The sequence below is a fragment of the Gavialis gangeticus genome, unplaced genomic scaffold (assembly GCF_001723915.1).
Source record: "Gavialis gangeticus isolate Ggan-Ray unplaced genomic scaffold, GavGan_comp1, whole genome shotgun sequence".
NCBI lineage: Eukaryota > Metazoa > Chordata > Crocodylia > Gavialidae > Gavialis > Gavialis gangeticus.
This window is the reverse complement of record NW_017729032.1, coordinates 247,948,965-247,970,179: the sequence shown is the minus strand read 5'-3', so window position 1 is coordinate 247,970,179 and position 21,215 is coordinate 247,948,965. Positions and strand designations below refer to the sequence as shown.

Genomic DNA, 21,215 nt, shown 5'->3' with positions numbered 1-21,215 from the left:
AAAAAAAAAAAAAAAAAAAAAAAAAGGAAAAAAAGCCCTGCACCCAGCGGCTGCTGCAGCGGCCATTGGGGTCTCTGGGGGCTTGTGGCAGAGCCCCCCCCATGCAGTGGGGATCGCCCCCATGCCTGGCAGCAGCTGGTGAGTGTAGGGCTTTTTTTTTTTTTTTAAAGAGCTAGGACGCTGGGGCTGGGTGGGGCAACCACTGATGGGGTTGGGAGTGCGCCTGGGGAATAGGCCTGTTTTATTTGGAGATTCGGATGATCCAGTGGTGGCTGAAACTCTGAATCAGATTTGGCCAAATTGATTCGGGACAGTGATTAGAATCATCGAATCGAATCTCTGGCCCCTGAATCAGCTGAATACAAATCTGAAGCAAAAACTAGCCAGTTCACACAGACCTAATACATACTGGGTACATCCCTTCTCCCTGGCCAGCCACTTTTCTGGTTTGGAGCAGTGTGCAGAGCATGGGGGCAGCACATGGAGGCTCTCTTACTGCAGTCTCTGCCTCTCCATGCCATAGCTGCTCTATGCCCCCACCCCGGCAGTGACATCCAGCGCCCTGGGCTTCTAGTCACCACCCTGCTGGCCCACTGCAGTGAATGCCATCTGGCCTAGGGAAGTCTGGACCCTGCCAGCTCCCCCCGCATGCAGTGCCCACCTAGCTGGCCTCACCATGGTGTCCCAGACCCCTTGCTGGCACGCAGCTACTGCCCAAATCCCATTCTGCTGCTTGGAACCTGGCAGGGATGATGACAATGTGCTCCTGGATGCCACCACTGGGGCTGTCCACACCATCCAGGGCCTCTAACCCTGCTGCCTCTGGGCCACCCGGTCAGCTAGGACTGGTGGCTTAATGTCATCCAGACCACCTGGGATGATAAACAGTGGCTGAAGGCATTCTGGATTGCCCAGGTCACCTTCCAGGACCTCCTGGAGCAGCTCTACCCACACTTTGAGTGGTAGGACATCACCACGTGGCAGCCTCTCCCTGTGGATACCTGGCTGTCCATTGGTGGGTGTGACCAGCTTGAGCAGGGCAGACTCCACTATGTTGGCCACCTCTTTAGCATGGGCAAGGCCACCAGTGGGGAGGTCATCATGGAGGTATGCATCACCCTCCAGGATGTGCTGGGGCACACCGTGGTCCGCATGCATGACCCCCTGGTGGTGGTGGTGAGGTTCTGTGCCCTGGGGTTCCCCCAGTGCATCGGGGCCCTGGATGGGGCCTACATCCCTTTCACCTGCCCAGCCCATGGTGACTGCCCCTACTACAGCTGGCAGGGATTCCACTCTGTCATGCTCCAGGCCATTGTCGACCACCATGGTGCCTTCATAAACATGAGTGCCAGCTGGGTGGGCAGTGCCCACGTCACCTGCATCTTTTACAACTCTGCCTTGTCAGCCCTGGTGGAGAGTGGGCGCTTGATGCCAGGGGTGCCAGACCTCCAACTGGACATGGTGATGGTCCTGGCCGTCCTCATTGTGGACCCCACCTACCCAATCCTTCCCTGGCTCATGTGGCCCTACATCAGCCAGCTGGACCCCTGCTAGGCACACTTCAACTGGTGCTTGGGCTGGACCTGTGCTCCTGTGGAATATGCCTTGCCAGGGGGAAGGCGAGGCTGTGCCCAGGGGCTAGGCAGCATAAAGGTAACCACCAGAGCCAGAACAGTGGCCATCACCTGGCAATCCTCCTCCGTCACCTTCACTGCCCTGGCCACCAGCGCAGCCTGCTGCTCCAGAGCCTCCACATGTCTCTCCTCCAAGGCCAGGAGTCTGTCCCTGAACTCCTGGTCCACCTGGGCCCTCTGCTGGTCCCTCTCCTCTTCATACTGGTCCCTCTCCTCTTTGCATGGGTCCCTTGCATCCTTGTGGGCAACATCCTCCATCTGCAAAGCCTCCTGCCAGGTAACATCCTCCACCTGCCAAGACTGTGTGTCCAGTAGCTGCTCCTCAGATGCTGTGACCAGCTTGTCCAGCAGGAGGGTCAGGTCCTGGGTCTTCCTGTGCCTGACCTGGTGCATCTGTAGGGCCCAAGCCAAGGCTGGTGGTGACCCCGAGTCACCATCCTACTTGCCAACTACTGCCACTCCCTCGTGTGCAGCTGCAGGGCCTGCAGAGCCATGAGAAAGAGGCTGTTTGTGAGAGCTTGCAACATTTTTGAGATAAGGTGCTTTGTACCAACAGGCAGTGTGCTGCTTGGCCTCAGATCAGAGATCATGCATGCACAAGTGCCCACAGATCATGGTAAGTTGGCTAGGAAGGCCTAGGCCCTGGTGGCTACTGGACAAGCTCCCCATCCCTTCTTGCTCCTCAGGGGCCGGTGGGCCATGGGGTACTGCCTGCAGACAGCCTACTTCCCCTGCCCATGTTCCCGGGCTGGGACAGGCATAGCTCCTGGCAGCACCTGCTGCCACAGCTCCAGACCTACCCCCACTCCCCCTTTTTATTTTGCAGGTCAGGCTGTTTCCTGTGCTGCTGTCAAGCCCACAGTTCCTGGGCTCAGGGGATGTGGGGCTCCTGGACAACTGGTACACAGAGCTGGCACCCCCTGTTCTCCTCGCAGGGGGCCTCTCTGGGGAGGCACCCCAGGGACAGGCCCCATGCTGGCTCTGTACCCTGAGCGTGCCCCTGCTGTGAGTGTCCCAGGTGCAGCATAAGGAGCTGTTTGCATGGACTGAAGGGTGCCTGACTCACAATACCCTGTTGTTCCTGATGGCCATGGTGCCCCGGGTGCACCTGTGAACCTGGCATGGGACTGAGCTTCAACTGTGTGGTGGACAAGCCAACACTGCCCTGCAATCTCTGCTGCCACCTGGAGAGCTACCTGGGGCTGTGATACATGCAAGTAATATAGTCTTAGCCGAGGAATTTCTTAATACTTAAAGCTCTTGAAAGTTTCAGATTTTCAAAAATAAATAGTCCTGAAGTCTGTCTAACCTTTGTCCGATCTTACCCTTCTGCGAATCTGATGCAGTATTTCAAGTCAGGCAGTGCCAAGGGAGTCAATTGACTTCATAGCTCAGTTTAATCTACCTGATCCCTTCTAATCTCTTCCACAGGTGTTAGCAACCCTCTTCTTTTTAATGGTCTTCATGTTCCAGCAATCAAGCTATCCTTTTTTCTGCAATTCTGTTGTCTGTTAGCTGCTCATGGTAATGAAACTTCTATTCTGTAGTCCTGCAGATTGTTTTTAACTCATTCCAATGAAGTTATTTTTGTTTTTGCTTCAATCTGAAACTGAATAATACAGCCCTAGCCCCCTGACATATTAGCAAAGTTTCTAGTTTATTTTTAACTGGAGAAAAATCTGTATTGTGTTACATGTGATGATGCACCTCCCTTTTTCAAAATTCTAGATCTGCCTATGCTTGTTCTCAGTCTTGCCTCTTCATGGCCAGCATGCATCTCACCTCTTTGCAGGCACAATGCCATCTATTTGAACTTGACTGCCAATATTAGCAGACCCAGTGCTGCAGAGTAGCATGATTACTCTGTATTTGCTCTTTTTTTTGGTCTATATATCTGCCTCACTCCTTCTCAGAGTCTCTGTCAAAGAAAGAGGCAGGGTATTTTTAGTTTTTCTTTCTCTTTTCTCCTTCACAGTGCACACCAAGTAAACCTTCTACCACATAGCTGATCAGCGTGGTGGTATAATACATGCAGCGGTGCACAGCAGGCAGGCACACATTCACAGAACCACCCTTGCAGATACTTATTTTTGGGGAAGTGGGAGAATTGGAAACTAGGCATTTTTGTAGCATGAGAAAGAAAAAAGAGAGAAAGAGAATAAATCATCCCCTGGGCATAAGTCCAGGTTCTTTCTATGCCCCTCATCAGATTTATTCAGCAACTAAATTAGAAATGTGATGGCAGAATAAAATGGATGAGGTCTATAATAAGTTGATGGATTTTGATTTAAAAAACTGGGGAGCGTAGAGTGGCCCTATGCCTACCTATCTATCTGCATGTGTGGATAGGTATTATTTACTGGGTACTTTCTATAGGTAAGCTTTTTGGGACAGGAATGTCATGTACACCTTCCTGCCAAAAGAAAGGCCCTGATCAGACTTCTCAACCTCTTAAGCACCAGAGCAGCCAAGACCTCCATATTGCATAATTCAAATGCCAGGATGCATAGCAGGGCATGTCTTCATGCAAAGCTAACTGCTCAGTAGCCAAATAATACTGTGCAGTAGCGCATCACAACACAGACAGTGCTAATACACTACTGGGCAGTATTATTAGGCTACTACAAAGTAGCATCACTTAAAAGGTGTTCACTGGCACTACTGTGCAGTAACTCCAGTTACTGCGCACATATTCATACTTGTATGACCATGTATTAAATAATTTACAGGTACTTGATTATAAAAGTACTTGTATAATCAGATACTCGTATAATCAAGTATTAAATAAATGCACAGTAACCACTGTGCACTAGCATCTCATGTAGGTGTACCCGCAGTCATTTAATTGCCATGTGTATCCTAAAGTTGCATCCATTCAGTAATTGCCTAACTTGGGAAGTGTTCAGATCCCATGCAGGTGTCTTTATATCTCCTTTTTAAATATCAAGTAAACTATGCATCCATTTTTATCTTCTTGGTTCATCCTATGGTCAGTTGGAATCCATCATGTGCTTGCTGTCTTCCTCCAGGGCTGTCTCAGGCCTGCTTGCTTCCTTATGTCTCTCCCCATAATCTTTCTTGCAACTGCTACCTGCTCATTTTTATGTCCTAAGGAGGAAGAGCCTAGTACTGATACAGATTAATTTGAGCCTGCACTTGCTATTGCTGGAATGAACTGGGATGCAGGCACTTGGGGAAGAGGGAAAGAAGCCTTTTAGTTTCCCTGGCAGGCTGACAAGAACTCCATCACTGGAAGAAATCTTAAAATTGCTGCTCCTGATTCTTTTCCCTCAAGAGGACAGAGCATCCTGTGCTGGGGAGAGTTGGTGGAGCCCCCATTATTTGTCCAGTCAGTAAAGAAAGGCCCTTCTTTTGAGGCACATTCCTCAGCACATCTTCCCTCAGACTCTCTCCTCCAAGAAATGGTTATACTACCCATTCTACAGAGGATCTCTGCCACAATTGCCCATTAACTTTATGATGATTAATTTGATTACAAATCATTTTAATGGAGGGTTGTTTTGTAAACATATATCCATCATAAATGCTGATCCTGATGAAATTCAGCTAATCATAATCCTGCTTAAGGTCCCAACTCACTGAAGAGAACACCCATGCAGAGGCAGTGTGTTCACATAAGCACCTCCAAATATCTGAAACTTATTTGTTACTTTACTGACCTGCCCAGAACCGAATGCAGGCCTCTATCTTTCTCTTACTCTATTAACTCCTACGGTACCTAAGTCACAGCACTTCTTTCTCTGCTAGTGTGGTTAGTGATGCTCTCAGCTGCTGCAGGAGAAGATAAAACATGTCACTTATGTTTTCTCAGGTAAAAGTGTTTAAGTTCACCTTCAAAACACATGCGTGTTTCATTTTTACATTCACTCATAGCTTCTGCTAATGATCTGAAACCCCCCAAAAAGTGTTTTTTTAAAGTGTCTCTAGCAAGCTTTCAACAGCTTTACACTAAATGGGGAAGTGATTTCTCTGGGTGCCTGAGTGATTGCAGAGATGCATTAGTTAATGTCGGATACATCGATTCTCAACTTGGATGATGTGAGATCCTTTTTAGGGTGCTACAGGGGGTCACACAGTAATAGCACTGTTAGATATGTAAACACCTGCAGATGATATACAAGATAAAACTGGAGATTTCACAGAGTGTCAAAAGTGTTCTGACCTGTTGTTGTCTTTCTCAGTTCTTTGCAACAGAAGAATTTCTCTATTATTTTTTCATAGTCAGGAAATGAGTGAAAGCCAATAGCTGGTATTTTCCAAGGGGTGCTGTGAGTCTAACTGCAATTTTGTAGTGCAGTTGCTTACTGCCTATGAAGATTCAAGAGGCAGAAAGAGCCCAGATGGATACTGGGTGATGTACGAGGCACCAGAAGTCAGAAATACCATCCCTTGAACACATAAAATGAGCTCATTTGCTGTGGAGTCACTGAGAAAGACTGAAGACAGGACACTGCAATGTCACAGTCTCAGAGTCACTTTTCTAATAGTAGAGCTGCAATCAGAGTGCCAAGTTATTCTCTCATTTACACTGTAATTGTGCAAATGGCCTCACTGAAGGTGCTAAGGAGACTATAGCCCTGAATCTGCATGATTCTTCCCCTCACTTCCCAGTGCATGAAGCTTTTTGACTGGTGGTGGTTCTCTAAGATTTGTGTCTTTTCATTATTCCCTTTTTCACTGAAGCAGTACAGAGCTGCATCCCTCTGCCCTCCCTCTCTTTTGCTTCTGGCATAGCACAAAAGAATGCAACCAGGTAAGGAGCCAGGGAGCTGGCCTTAAAGAGTAAGAACAACCATGGGGCTGAAATGCATATCCAAGAAAGGTATTTAGCCTCAAGCGTGCAGTTGTCTCAAACTGCTGTTTTCCTCCATTAATTTTAGCTGTGCTGCAGGAAATGAAAGCACACTATTTTACTGTAAATGCCTTTTTCCCCCTCTCCCCACCCTTGCGGCTATCTGAAGACTCACATCACTGATCTTCTCACCAAGGGCTATTTCTGTCACCTCTTAGATCAATTTGAGTCTGTTCTGTGCACACATGATAAAGACAGGATGGGGCTTCTGTGGCCTTGAACAAATTTGCAGATTTTGGATAGCAAGAACTGTTTGACATTGTTAAGAGGTCTGAGGGACCAAAATCAGCTTGGGCCAGCTTGCTGAATTGTACTGATCTGGTCTGACTACATTTAAATGGCTATTTTTGAATGTCACACAGAAACACAAATACTCTGTTCTACTCTGCAAAGCTTTCTTAAAATTACTCTGACCTTGGCAAATGAGATGTATGTACTTTGTATGAAGTAATTCAATACTGTAAGAATATGGCATTCCAGGTGCACGCTGAAGTCATGGAATAAGCATCTCTATGCAACTCAACTGGCTGCATCCTAAAAAGGGAGAATTAGATCCCATACTGTCCTTCTCCAAGGTGGGTGAGACGAGACTGATCTGCTTGTGAATATTTTACAATGATAAAAGATGTTAACTGACCGTTGGTGGGTCTCCTTTCCAACACAGCATAACTTCTTGTAACCTTTAGTCTCCACTGAGGTTTGTACATGGGCTTAAGTGGCGCTTTTGGGTGCTGAAAAACAGCTTGCATTTGTATATTCTACTTCCTTTGACGATGCCCACTCTTTTTTGTGCTGCTCTTTGAGCCAATAAAGACTGGGAAAGGCTTTGGAGGTTGGGCATCTTCCTCCTTTGCTCACGATTGGACTTAGCATTGGCATCTTCTTAAGCCCAGATAACTGGCTGAGACAGCTGGTCGCCCACCCAGCTCCCAGCTACCTCCCCTTGCAAGCTGATTGTGGCTCGTGTTTCTACAGCATGAGTTCAGCCACCCAAGACCTTGCAGGTCTATTTTGATACATTATTCAATCTGGTCAGAATGTTCTTTTTTTCCCCCCCTTGCTTCTGACATCATTTCCTGAGCAATACATTCATTTGACAGTGTAGTTAGATCCTCGTCTCAGCATGGGATGGAAGGAGCTCTTTAAAATGGATTTCAAATCTTCATTGACCCTGCAGTGCATGCTGGTGATGATAACCATTATTGATGGTAAGTAGAGTTTTCTTTATGAAATTGGCACTGATTCACTTAGGTGAGTAGACACCTTTGTTTTGTTGGGGTATCTTTTAGGCGTTTTGGGAAATCTCAGGATTTGGAGTCACTAATGCGTGAAAAGGGGCAGTCAGACATAAACTGATTGTAACTAACTATATAGAGCCTTGATATATAGCAGGGGTGAGAGCTGTTGAAACAAGAGTGGTTAGCGACCATTGTACTCAGCAGACTTGCTAGAGCCGGAGATAGGAATATGGGACACTGGGGTTCTGTTCCTAACTCTCTGTGTGACCTTGGATCAGTCATTTAGCCACTGTGCCCTGGCCTTTACTCATCTGTAATTGGGATACAGGGATTTTGACTTAATGCAGTAGGATGCCGTGAGACTTGAGTCAAGTTTGCAAAGGCGTTTGAGATGCTGAGAGGAAATGGCTGTCGGCAGCAATTGCACTATAAATCATGGCATTACTGAACTAGATGCCAGCTATCTTTTTGAGCATCTGACTGCCTGCTTACAGCATCTGTCTTCCAACAATGAGGAGAGGAAGCAGTTGGTCATAGGAACTTGGAAGTAAAGAAAGAAGCTTTGATCAGATTTTGTCTCTAAAGTGCTGGTTTAAGGTGTGTCTTCCACCTTGATCTTAGCAGGATTGCAGAGCTCGTCTTTGCATCAGATTTAACCTCTTCTCTTCCTCTTCTGTTCCTATGTTTCAAGTGCACCTAGCACTTTGATTTCCAAGGGCTCCAGCACTTTCAGCTGCCTCTGGTGAGGCATTCTCTTGGTGGGATACATAATAGAATCAGTGACTGTTTTATTATTGTTATTGCAGGCTACGGTGAGACTAACATACCTGTCACCGGTGTCAGAGGCAGCTCGGTCACCTTTCCTTTGCGAAGTCAAGGCTTGAATGATCTCTCAAAAATAACTGGGCCCAAGTGTTACTGTTTGCTGACTGAATCCAATGATACCTGGTCTGCAAACATATGTGGCGGGAAGATGCATATCTGGAAAGGATCAATAGAGCTGGTGAATGTGATGGAGGAAGATGAGGGGCTGTATATATTTGATTTTGGAGAAAGAAATGAAACGTTCTTTCTGGAAGTGTTCGGTAAGTGAGCCTCATTTGGGATCAGTAGTTCTGGAACCTCTGAGCCTGACCAGAGGTTTCTGCTCCCTTGTCTTCCCCAGAGGCCAGTTTGGCTCGTAGTAACTTTAGGGGCACCTCAATTTGCTGGCACAGATTTTTCATCTTTGGCTCTGTGGCATGGAGCCATATTTCATAGGAAAGAGTCTCTGCATCTGCCTTGTCAGTCTCCCCTTCCTGCTGAGACAACTTAGGGTACAGAAGATGCCCTTAAGAAGATGCCCTTGTGGTTTGATTTCAGAGACAGCAGCAGGGACACGGTTTTCAGGGAGTTGGGGATTTGAGTCCATTTCCTTAGCATGACTGTTGGTGGTGGCTGTTGTCAAAAAAACCTATTGCCACTGCTGTCACTAACATCCCCCTCGTTGGCAGTCTTATGTGGGAGGCTACAGAGGGAGTGGGCCATGGAGACTGACCTCCCTTCTTGCCCCATGAGGTGGGTCTTTCCATGTCAGGTTCTCTATTCCTCATTGCTCCATTTCTCTGAAGGGGAAGGCAAAGGGGTCTGAAAAAGGACCCATTGCTACCACCTGACTCATCTGTTCACCCCCAGCATGTGGTTTAATGCTTTGATGTCAGGTCCCTCAGGGTTATCACGCCAGTTAGAAGTTGGCAACACAGAGCCCTCACACCGTCACTCTCCTTCCTGCCCTAACCATTTCTGCTTTTCTTGTTTGCCAGGTGGCCTAGCTCTGGACTAGTAGCAGCCAGTGCAAGTGGCAGCAAAGACCCTTCTGCCAGCTTTAGATTAGCAGAGATTCCCCAGTTGGTACAAGTCCATGAACTGCATGAGAGAACCCCAGCCCACTTGAGGGGATCAATTAATCAAGTCTGCTGGAGCGTGATAATTACCATGCTCCACAGACTCCAGCATTATGTATCAGCAGCCAACAAGCTTTAGTTAAAGTGCCCCCATCACCATTTTTCAGTGCGGGAATGCTGATACATGTGACATTTGAGGCACTTTAATTAGAGCAGCTCTCAGAGCTGCTGTAATTAAAACGCTCCCCGCCCCCCCAAGAAGCACGTGTAGAAACACCCTCTAATGTGAGGTACTAAATAAATGCACATTAGGCTGCCCTACTACCCAGTAGCAAAAGTGTACACTTTTTCAGTGACACTTACATCCAGTAGCCTATTTGTACTGTGCATTAGCGTATTAGCATGGTTTTTGATGTGATGCTTTAGTGCATGGTAAAATAGGCTACTACACTTTCAAACACATGTGTAGACATGCCCAATGATTATTCACTTTATATCTGTGCTATAGGCAAACCAAAGAGTGCTTTTGTATCACCTTGCACCACATTCACTGTAGAGTCTCATTTTCTTGTGCTTTCAGTTACACAAGTCATAGGGAGTTTTTTCTGCCAAGAGAAAATGAAGTTTATGGGATTATAATAGAAATGTCAAAGTGACCTGATTACAGTAAAGACAAATGAATCTTAGTGTCAGTGCAAACAGGCATAACTGCAACTGATGGCAGGATAGAGTTCCTTGGCTCAAGAATCAGGGGTTTAGATCTGAACTAGGCAAATACCTGCTTTTCCCTGTGCTTCAGCAAATTTACTTCAAATGTTTTTACCCCTTACTCATTTGCTTGCCAGAATATTTTGGGGAAAGAGTTTCCTGGCAGGACTGACACAATGAATGTTAGATGAATACTAGACAGTATTCAAAGATGATTTTTGAGCTTGTTTACATGAATATTTGCATAAAGGACTTAAGTATGAACTGCACGAATGTAATGAGAGAAGAGGCATGTGGTAGGTGACCTTTCAGATCAACCCATACTTTGCAGCTGAGAGTCCCAATGTAAAAAAAACCCCCAAAACCCCAAAATGTTTGTAATGAGCCAAACTGAAGGATACATTCATGCAGGAAAATTAAACAGACCTGGGAATCATTCTTTCTGAGTAAATTATTCTTTTTATGTGTATACATTCATTGTTGCTTCTGTGATTATTTATTTCTACCAAAAAAGTATAGCAATACAAACTTTTTGTGAAATGGATGGCACATTATAGAACAAAGGACTTTCCAGAGGATTCTGATCCACCAAACCAACACAGTGCAAATCTTAGTGTCATATGTTCTCAACAAATTCTTACCAACAGACTATAACCCAAAAATGGTTTACAGGGTAGGGCAGAAAACAGTAAACCTGTTTTTTACCTGCCATTTCTTTCTTTCTACTATGTGGCTGTGCCTTGGTGGTTGGTTTTCTGTCAACAGAAACGCGCCCTTTAGTTCCCATTCACTGCTATGTGAAATTAACTTGTCTCTGCTCTCTGTTGTGTTTTTATTGGTCTCTCTCCTGTTGTGTGACTAGATCCAGCCCAAATCCCAACTATTTCTATCCACTGCCATCCTAACGGTACAACAGAGTTAGTTTGTAAAGGGACTAGCAGTGCCAGTGACGAATGTAAGTGGATCTGGGATACAGTTCAGCCTCAACCTGAGCCTTGCATTAAGGATGATGGCAAGAGGTTAGTTTTGGAACAGCATAAGAACGGAAAAGTTGTCTGTCAGATTCTCGAGGGAAACAAGTCCAGGAAGAGTTCACCCATAGAACTGAAATGTGACAATGGTGAGTATGGAGCTACAGTTTCTCTATTTTTTACCCCTGTTATGGTAGGAGTTGAAGGAATTGTCATTATCTGTATCTTCACGAGCTCTCTTACCACTTCACTAACCTCTTTTTATTCCCGCATCTCCTGTCTTATAAAATGAGTGCCCCTCATTTCCCCTCTGCGGCTCCACACTCCCACAGACATGTCTACAAAGGATTCCCCAAACTGATGCCCACTTCCCTTACTTCCAGATCACAGATCCTATATACCAGAGTGAAAAAGAAAGTGGGTTTCTTTCTACCTTGTTGCCCCTCAACCAATCATTCCTCCAGCAAGTAAGCAAAAGAAACAGTGCCCCCTATCCTAATCCTTGGGTTGCTGGACTCAGCTGCTGCATTTTGCCTTGGCTTTATACTCCTCATATATATCAGTTGTGCAAAGAAGTCTTCCAAGCTCTTATACATATCTCCACGCCAACTATTACCGTTAATGTTGTGCAAAAAATTCACCACGACTACTGGTTATTTTAGAGAATTTAGCTTTCTTTCACTATGGCCTGTGTCTGTGAACAGACTGTAATTTTATTAGTTTGCCGAATTGTTCACAGTTTCTGAATATATTGCATGAGCCAGTTTCACCCAATGGATTGATCAGCAGCTGTTAATTGTAGGCCTGATGGAAAACTCATTGATGTTATTGGAAGCACACCCATTGATATCTACCGGCTCTCGATCAGGCCCTGTGATAAGTCAATAAAGTATCTGATTGGCTATGTTTAGGGTTCACTCTGTGTGGCCACCTGCATCCCTTAATAAAATATGTTTCCTGTTTCCTATGCAGAAACCCACAGAAGAATTTAATGATAGCTGTCCAAAATCCTGGTGAATAGATGAATATAAAATCCCTCAGGCTACCTATTGTAGATAAATACATGGGGAGACTGGACAAACTGATGACAGAGAAAATTCACCTTGGATGCATGTTAACATAAAACAAATTGGCAAAAATAATGTAAACTTCTCAGGTGCAATGACAGACTATCACTACAGGGAATCTGAAGGGAAAGCTATGGGAGCTGAAGCCAGATTGATAAATTAGTTCTCTTAGTAGGCTGAAAAACTTTAAACAAACAAAAAGATGCACAGGCAGTTTAAAGCTGCTATATATTTTTGTAGGAAAAATCTTCAGAACTTTTGTGTAGTTCTCAAAAAAGTCATGTCTTTTTAGATGTATTCCCCCAAATGTTTATTGAAACTACCAATAAACATTCACGTTTGTTGAAAAAAAATATAATCAATGGTTATCAAATGTTTTACCTGCTGAAAACTTAATTTTAAGTATATAAACTCTTTTGAAAATAGCTTCGGAAAATTTGTTCCTGATAAATATTTTGAAAAATGTATTTTACATTCTGTTTCTTTTAAAAAGGAGATCATGCTGGTAGGTCTTGCTTAACCAACCTTATTTCCTTTCACGACCAGGTGACCTATCACCTGGACAAGGGAGAAGAAATTGATGTCATATATCTTGACTTTAAAAAAAGCTTTTGATCTGGTATCCCATGATCATCTCTTAGCAAAACTGGCTAACTATGGCCTCGGCCTCACCATGATCCACTGGCTGGGGAATTGGCTCTGTGGTTGGACCCAGGGGGTGGTGGTTGACGGAAGTCAATCATTGTGGTGCCCTGTGACCAGTGGGGTCCCTCAAGGCTCTGTCCTAGGGCCTATACTATTTAACATCTTCATCAATGATGTGGACATTGGTGTCAGAAGTGGACTGTCCAAGTTCGCCAACAACACTAAACTCTGGGGGAAAGCATCCAGACCTGAGGACAGGAGGGTGATCCAGGCAGATCTGGACAGGCTCAGGAAATGGGTGGATGAGAACCTGATGGTGTTTAACACTGAAAAACGCAAGGTTCTCCACCTTGGGAGGAAAAACCTGCAACATGCTTATAGGTTCGCCAGTGCTATGCTGGCTAGCGCTATGGATGAAAGGGACTTGAGGGTCACGATTGACCACAAGATGAACATGAGCCTTCAATGTGATGCTGCGGCTAGTAAAGTGAGCTAAACACTAGCTTGCATCCATAGATGCTTCTCAGGCAAATCCCGGGACGTCATTCTCCCCTTGTACTTGGCCTTGGTGAGGCCGCAGCTGGAGTACTGCGTCCAGTTTTGGGCTCCACAATTCAAAAAGGATGTGGAGAAGCTTGAGAGAGTCCAGAGAAGAGCCACGCGCATGATCAGAGGTCAGGAAAACAGACCTTACGATGAAAGGCTGATGGCTATGGGACTCTTCAGCCTGGAGAAGCGCAGGCTCAGGGGTGACTTAGTGGCTGCCTATAAGTTTATCGGGGTGACCACCAGTATCTGGGGGAATATCTGTTCACCAGAGCGCCCCAAGGGATGACAAGGTCGAACGGTCACAAACTCCTCCATGACCATTTCAGGCTGGACATAAGGAAGAACTTTACTGTCCCAGCCCCCAAGGTCTGGAATAGACTGCCGCCGGAGGTGGTTTAAGCATCTACTTTGAACGCCTTCAAGAGACATTTGGATGCTTATCTTGCTGGGATCCTATGACCCTAGCTGACTTTCTGCCCCTGGGGCAGGGGGCTGGACTTGATGATCTTCCGAGGTCCCTTCCAGCCCTAGTGTCTATGAAATCTATGTATCTATGGACCTTTCATTCAGAAAAAATGGTATTTCAACATTTTCACGTAAATATGTTTCCACATTTTGACCAGCTGTAATTATTATTGTAATTTAAATATTTGGCATCCTATATCAAGTTTAGCCACTGCAATCTTAAGTGAGGTGTACAGACTAAAGGCACCCCTTGTTAGACTCAACATATGCCTTGGGAAAATGACATCTCTTAAGTTTTTATTCATTTTTCAGTTCTGGAAAAATAATAGAGCAATTCTTGTGTTGCAAAGAATGTAGAAAGACCGCAGCAGCTCAGGATGTTTGTGACACTATGGATTTCTATTTGAAATCTCTGGGTTTTCCTTTGTGAATTATTTGTAGGTGTTTAACAGTTCTAATATTGTGTGACACCCTTAACAGGATCTTACAGCACCCTGGTTGAGAATCAGTAGTCCAGATAGATCGACTGACTATTAACTGGCCATACAAGTTACCATAACATGCCACTGTAATTGGCTAGATAAGCTACGTACATGGAGAGAAAGACTTGCAGACAATTCAAACTGTAAGAATAGTGTGTAAGGGACTAATTGTTGAGGAAAATAATGGGGTAAAATTATTCTGAAGCAATTCCCTTGGCATCAGAGAATTTATGGCAGGGTTAAATGTGGCCCCTGAAGTATATCATATTTGGAAGAAAGAACTTTTGCTATTGAATGCCTGAAGTCTAAGCAGATTGCATTCATAGAGAAGCAATACTTGAAAGGCTCACTTTCTGTCTAAGCCTATTAAGCCATCTACTTTTTCTGTCCAACTCGGCCTCTTTTTAAAAGTACATTTGCTTCCCAGCAAAATGTGTGTAGCTGGCAGTCCTCCCTTCTCTTTCTCCCCTCGCTGTGCTGGTTTATATTTGCCAACCCATCTATGACCTTCTGTTGGCCATCTGCACTCTTGGTCTCGTGGGACCGGGAAGGGCAATAAAGAGAAACGTCTGTGAAATAAGGCTGCATCATATAGTTCATCCTTTCTCTTTAATCCCCCCAAGCTACTTGCTTTCTCAGTGATCCCCACTGACTTCAGTCTGGTTGCTGGGCTTCTCTAGCCAGGGAGAACAAACCTGCTCACCCACTGTTCCTCTGCCTAACATGCTGCCTCCTTCATGCAGGAGACCTACTGAAGCACCCGTGGTTCTTTTACATTGTGGCAGGAAGTGGAGGGGCCGCCATTCTCCTGGCCACTATTTTTTCTGCAATAACATGCTGCTACATGAGAAGCAACTACAAATTCATCCCCGTGCCTTCAGGTGAGTGGGAATTTCTCTGCTAACTTCTGCTTGGCCAAGAAGACTTTGTCCCAGAAGAGGGTGAACAAAGCCCTACTACCTGAAATGCTGAACTTAATGCAGCTTCCCCTAGGTGTTGCACAGAGCTTGTGGCTGGGCCTGTCCTGTCATTCCTCCCTTTGTCCCAAGGAAGCAGAGCTCTGCAGGAACCTGCTTATTGAAGGGGAAACATCACCTGCTGATGGGTTTCAGGAAAAAAAAATTCTCCTCAAATTTGATAACAGGAGCTCCTCATGCTGACAGTGTGGCAAAGCTTTACTCAGAGAAAATTAATTAAGCAGTACTCCTCAGTCTGGGCCTGAGGTAGAGAGGCCCATTGGGTCCACTGTCGGGACGGAGCATTTTGTGCTGTGCTCTTTGTGATACAGCCGTGCTACCGTAGGTTGTAAGCACATCAGCTCTCCAAGCACTGGTAGGCTTTTGATTCCATTCAGAAACTTAAGGTTGCATGTTCTGAGAACGGAGCAAGGGCCACGTGAGAGGAAGACAAAGGTGAGTGTCACTGATCAGGCCTTGCAAGGACCATTCCCAGGAGGGTGGGACATGGACAACCTGCTTCATTCAAGTATCTTGTATGATTTTTTACAGAGGAAGAAAAGGAAGAGGGAATGCCACTCTCAGCCACTGCCAATAAAGCAGCAAAGTGCCCCCCAAACAGTGAGGCTCCAGCTGCCAAAGCTGATAGCCCTCTACATCCTGGTAAGTACAGTGTTTTCTTTTGTGCTTGTCTGACATATCAGTTATTTAGGAAAGTGGAGGACAGCATTAACTTGTGTTATTGATGGTGGAAGGAGCTGGCTAGATATCTTGGAGTCTGATGCAGTATAAGTTGTTGTGTGATCAGCAGCTGTGCTGCCCTGTCAATACAACAAGCTGCAGAAGGATGTGTATTAGTCACCCAGTGCTATGCTACACCGGTGCATTGTGGCCTCATGCCCATAACGCCCCCAGGAAATGCAGCAGAAATACGGCACATCACCTGGGAGTGAGTTGTAGCTAGCCGAGGATGACTCATTCATTTTAAGGTTCCCTTTAATATTCATTTTAACACGTATCTTTAGAAATAGTGTTAAGGTTTTACTGCAATCCTAACTCCCTGCTTTGCTTGTCCGGTATATTTTATAAGAGAGGCTCACACTAATATTGATCCTGCTTCTGGAAAGCATCCTTATTCCGGACAATACTTCAAATGTGATTAGCTCTGAGCACATATTTAAATCCTGTCGGACTCAAGGATATTTAAGTGCAAGTTCTACTTTCTTGAATTAGACCAGCGCTTCCCAACCTTTTCCTCAGCTATAACCCCATTTAAACACTGGAAATTTTTTGCAGCCCCAAAATGATGCAGATGAGATCAATGCTCCCTCCCTGCATGGGTGGCACAGCTGGACCGGAGCCCTTTGTGGGGCAGGGGGAGGAAGCAGGCTGTCTGCTGTGGGCTCAGGGCTTCCCACCCTGCTGCCCTTCCCCTGAGGGTGTCTGCTTTTGAACATCTTCAGCTGAAAGGGGAGTTGGTACAACTGTGTGCAGAATGGGGGCGATGTAGTTCTGATTTTCCACTCCTGTTAGAAAGTGAATATTAACATCTGCCTGTGCCGAGATGCAGAGAGATGGAGTTGCAATAGCCAAGGCCAGAGACGACAAAAGGACATAGACACAAATAACAACCAAACCTTTCCCAAATGTCACTGATTGGGAACAAGTTCACAACTGTTGTTGGTTAGAAGTTTCCATATGCACAGTGCCCTAGCATTTCATAGAGAAGAGTCACCTGTTAGGCATTGAAGTGCTGTGGTTCTTGACACCAAAAAGATCACTCAGCCCAGCATACCTTGCGGCAGGTAAGTTGGAAGGTGGAATGCTTTTACCTAAGATTTAAGGGTGCCAGGGAATGGGTGACCTGTGGTTGCAGACATTTTCACTTCTGCGCTTTCCCTTCTCTCCTAAACAAGAGTTCAATACATTTTAATAGCCTACAGTTGACCAAAGTGTGTCGTGTTCTTGCCTGACTCGTCAGAGGAGAGGTGAAGAGAGGGTGTACTTGGACCATGCTTTTGTGTTCCTAGACGTGGGGGAGCCATGAAGAGAGGCCTCAGTCAAGTAGGGAGTGAGGACACAGTTGGTTGGTAGAGAGCTTTTATTGGCCAAGCAACAGGTTGAGGAGCAATGCAGTGTGGGTTTCCTGAAAGACCAACCACGCCTACGTTATGAAACTCGGCCTTCATACATAACAATGAACCAGTTCCAAAGAGCACTTGATTTTCTAGTTGCGCTTTTGAACCATTCCAGGTGGCTTTAAACCAGTTTAATGGGCTTGTGTATCTGTTCATTTAAGGCTTAAACTGATCGAAATGTTCTGTGTATGTTTCTCCATGTACGTTCCCAATGGCTTGGGTGATGATTTCAGCAGAGGTGGTGTTAAGACAGGATAAAGCATTTAAAATTATTTCTCACTTCTTTTCCAGAAGGCACAGGGACCTGCCAAAGCCTTGAGTCAGATCTCACGATGGAAGGCAAGCCCAAGGCAGAGGCAAAGTCTGAACCGGATGCAGAGGTTGCCGTTGACATTGAAAACCAGGAAATGGAGTCAGATTCATTCCCCAGTCCTATTGACCCCTGATCAGACACACTCAGCCTTTTGCATTCCTTAGTCACATTCCACATCAGAATTGGTCTGAAAAATAATCCCTGAATTAGAGGGGCCATGTCCATGAGATGACCTCATTTAAACTGTCCTTGTGGCTAAAGCATATTGCTGTCATTAGCAATGGGGCAAACAAGTCCAGGCATATATAAGACTTTCCCAGCTCCCTGAGCCTTTGCCTATTTATAGAATTGCACATGAGCTGTGATGCCTTTTGTAAAGTTCTGAAACAATCTTGGCAGGTTTTTCCCCACTACAGTTGTCACATTTTTGCCCTTTTAAGATTCTTGGATGGTGCCCAGCCTGAAATGAGGATTGATGTAACTTTTTAATTCGAGTCCAAAACAGGTGCATGACAGAAGTCTCCTGAGAAAGCCTGTTCTCATGAGATTTTTCCAACATGTTTTATACATCTAAGAGCTTAGGAGAAGGCTCAGATAAGCACCATTGTTTCGGGTACCTATCTGGACCAAACTTCTAACCTCCAACCCCATTTCCCTCCAACCTTCACTAGTTACGTGAAGCTGAAAGATATGGTACCAACTGTGACTGTTGTACATAATGGAAGATAATGATTAATCATCATGTACATATTGCATTGCTGCCGGACCTACAGGTGGCCATGAGTATTGATTGAATATTGAGATGAGTGATTGACAGCAGGTCAATCTGGACTGCTTGCCTCTATCAGAAGGGCTCTGTTGCAGCTTGTGTCTGTGATTCTGAGAAGCTGGTTGGTGTCACCGTCTAATAGTGCAAGGCCAAGAGCATAAATACCTAAAATGTAACAGCCTGGCTATTGCAGACTGAGTGAACTGGCCAGCTGTGTGTATTTGGACTTTTTTTACTCTGTGTTATCTGTGCTGACAGTGGTAGTTTAGATAATTCCTTAAGTGGGTTTCACCCTAGAGCTGCTCTATATTGCATACATTTATTTTGCCTAGAAGAGACTGAGGAATGGAGCAACAAGTGTTCTGAGAGAGAGAATAGGGGCCTGTGATTAAGGTAGCAGCTGGCACTACAAGGTGGGAATGAGGGTCATTTGCAACTTATATGGAAGTTGAGGAGAGGAATACCAGCCCGTGTTGCAGGTCAGGCCTGTGATACATTTTCAGACCTGAGGAGCTTGGTATCAAAACAAGAATAAAGATGGGTGCTGATGATCAGGAAGGAGGAACACTGGAAAAACTGCATGTAAGGGCAGCATTTGGAATAGCGTGATAGAAAAAAGCAAATGGTGCAGTGCAGCACTGATGCTGCTGGTAAGGCAACCATGATGGAGAAATCAGCATTGCAGCTTACTGCTTTGGGTGCTGGTTTCCTCTATTTCACCACTGCTCAGTTACATTCATCCCAGTGTTGTACGGAAACAGAGGAGAGTTGTGTTTTTTGGATGCTAGCACCTCTTGTCTGCAATCATCAGATAAACAGAAAAGAAGCAAAACAGTCCCTCCCTTCCAGGCTGGGAGCTAGAGAGAAATGCATATTTAACTGAAAGGTCTTTTAGGTCCATTTTTAAGGGAAAGCTCTACACCAGTGGTTCACAACCTTCTGGCCCTGCCCACCAGATGAGTGGTGCCAGATTAGCCCACAGGAGCGATCCAGTGTGCTGGCTGTCCTGCATGCTGGATCTGGTTGTGTACTAGTCTGACCCTGTGCATCTGGATCAAGCCATGGAGAAACCCAACAGGCCAGCCTGATCTAGCATGCAGGGCCACCTTATACAGCCCATGGGTCCAGAAATTTCACAGCAGTTAGTGCTACCACTACTTCTTGCTGCCAAATTTCTGGATCCTGCGCGTGAGATGACAAGGCTCTGTGGGCTGGATCTGTTCCACAGTCAAGTTGAGCACCATAGCTCTACACCAGTGATAGTGCTTTTGTCTAAATGTTTCTCAGAGACAATTGCATTCATTGGACACGAGGCAGAGTGTGTGGCACCCAGTGTGCAATGCTATACCCTGTGCTTCATGGTGAAACCTAGGGGTTCATGGGAACCCCTACCACTCTCATGCAGTGGGGGACTAAGGGGCATTTGGAGTGCCGGGGAAGTGCAGGCAATTCTCGGGTTAGTGCTGGTTTGCTGCACTTGTAGGCAGACAATTACAGAAAAAAGGGTGACATCAACCCTGAGATGGTGCCTACCCCCGAGTCTGTTGGTGCTCCAAATTTTACAGAAAAGTTTCTGAGATGCTTCAGTTACTGAGAGTTTGGAGGCAGGTTATAGGCTGGAGCTAAACTGATGTTTCCTGTAATCCAGTAAATAAAAGGAAAGAGGGCTTTTCTTCTGTGGGTAGTTTATGATGCAGGATCCCTGCAAGGTCCTTCTTTCCCTTCTTTTGCTTCAGGAAACTCCTTGCTGACATCACTTGTGTGAGAATGTGTGTATGTGTGTGTGAGCCCTGGAGTTGCTGTTCCCCATGCATTGCTGTTCTGGCCCAGGCTCTGGGAGGTGCTTATTCAAATGAAGGAGTCTGGTGGAAGGCCAAGATGCCAGCCAGCCTTGCTTCCCTGCAGGTGGATATAGAAGACTATTCCCCTTTGCTTTCTCAACACAGTGGTACAGGACTTGGGCAAAGATGGCTCTTGTCACAGGGTAAGGGCCAGAGGGGATTCATGCAGCTTTTGCATTGTAATTTTTTTTCCATATATGCTGATGTTTGGCTGCGGGTTTTTTTTGATGCTGGTTTTGTTCCTAATAAAGATACTGTTTTATAGCTGATTGTGGCAAGTTTCCCATTCTATTATTTGGCACATGCCCTTTTATTTTTTTCCTTGGGGGAACTTTGCTGGAGATGAAAAGAAGGGAGTGCACACTTATATCAGCTTGGGCCTGTCTGACCATGCAATGAAAAGATGCTGAACTGTTGGCCTCATTTCTAAATGAAAGGATGAATGGATCTAAGTATGCAAAGATTTAAACACTGAGACTTCATGAGAATTACTTTGTAAGTATGTGCAGATGATGCTACAGAGAAGTGAAATATAATATGGTCTCATTTATTTGTTTGTTTGGTTTTGTTTTGTTTTTTTTTTTACACATGAGTCAGGCACACTTCCCTCTCCATCAGTGCTGACACAATGCCCAAGCCCAGGGGTTTTCGAACTTTTTGGGTCAGCTCCCCCCCCCCCCCCC

General features: G+C 45.5%; 1 protein-coding gene across 1 annotated transcript; it reads left to right on the top strand.

The window, feature by feature from the left end:
* The first annotated feature begins 7,501 nt into the window (after positions 1–7,501).
* On the top strand, positions 7,502–20,801 carry LOC109303508. Its single transcript, XM_019525705.1, has 6 exons — positions 7,502–7,715; positions 8,552–8,830; positions 11,199–11,456; positions 15,259–15,396; positions 16,024–16,134; positions 17,901–20,801. Exons 1-6 carry the CDS (start codon positions 7,631–7,633, stop codon positions 18,053–18,055), a joined length of 1,026 nt encoding a protein of 341 aa, XP_019381250.1. The 5' UTR covers positions 7,502–7,630; the 3' UTR covers positions 18,056–20,801.
* The last annotated feature ends 414 nt before the right edge of the window (positions 20,802–21,215 follow it).

Bases quoted from the DNA above. Each gene is read 5' to 3' on its own strand.
- LOC109303508 (XM_019525705.1), top strand. From the start codon at position 7,631: ATGGGATGGAAGGAGCTCTTTAAAATGGATTTCAAATCTTCATTGACC. The intron at 7,716-8,551 runs GTAAGTAGAGTT...TTGTTATTGCAG, and splicing joins GATGATAACCATTATTGATG to GCTACGGTGAGACTAACATA. The intron at 15,397-16,023 runs GTGAGTGGGAAT...GATTTTTTACAG, and splicing joins ATTCATCCCCGTGCCTTCAG to AGGAAGAAAAGGAAGAGGGA.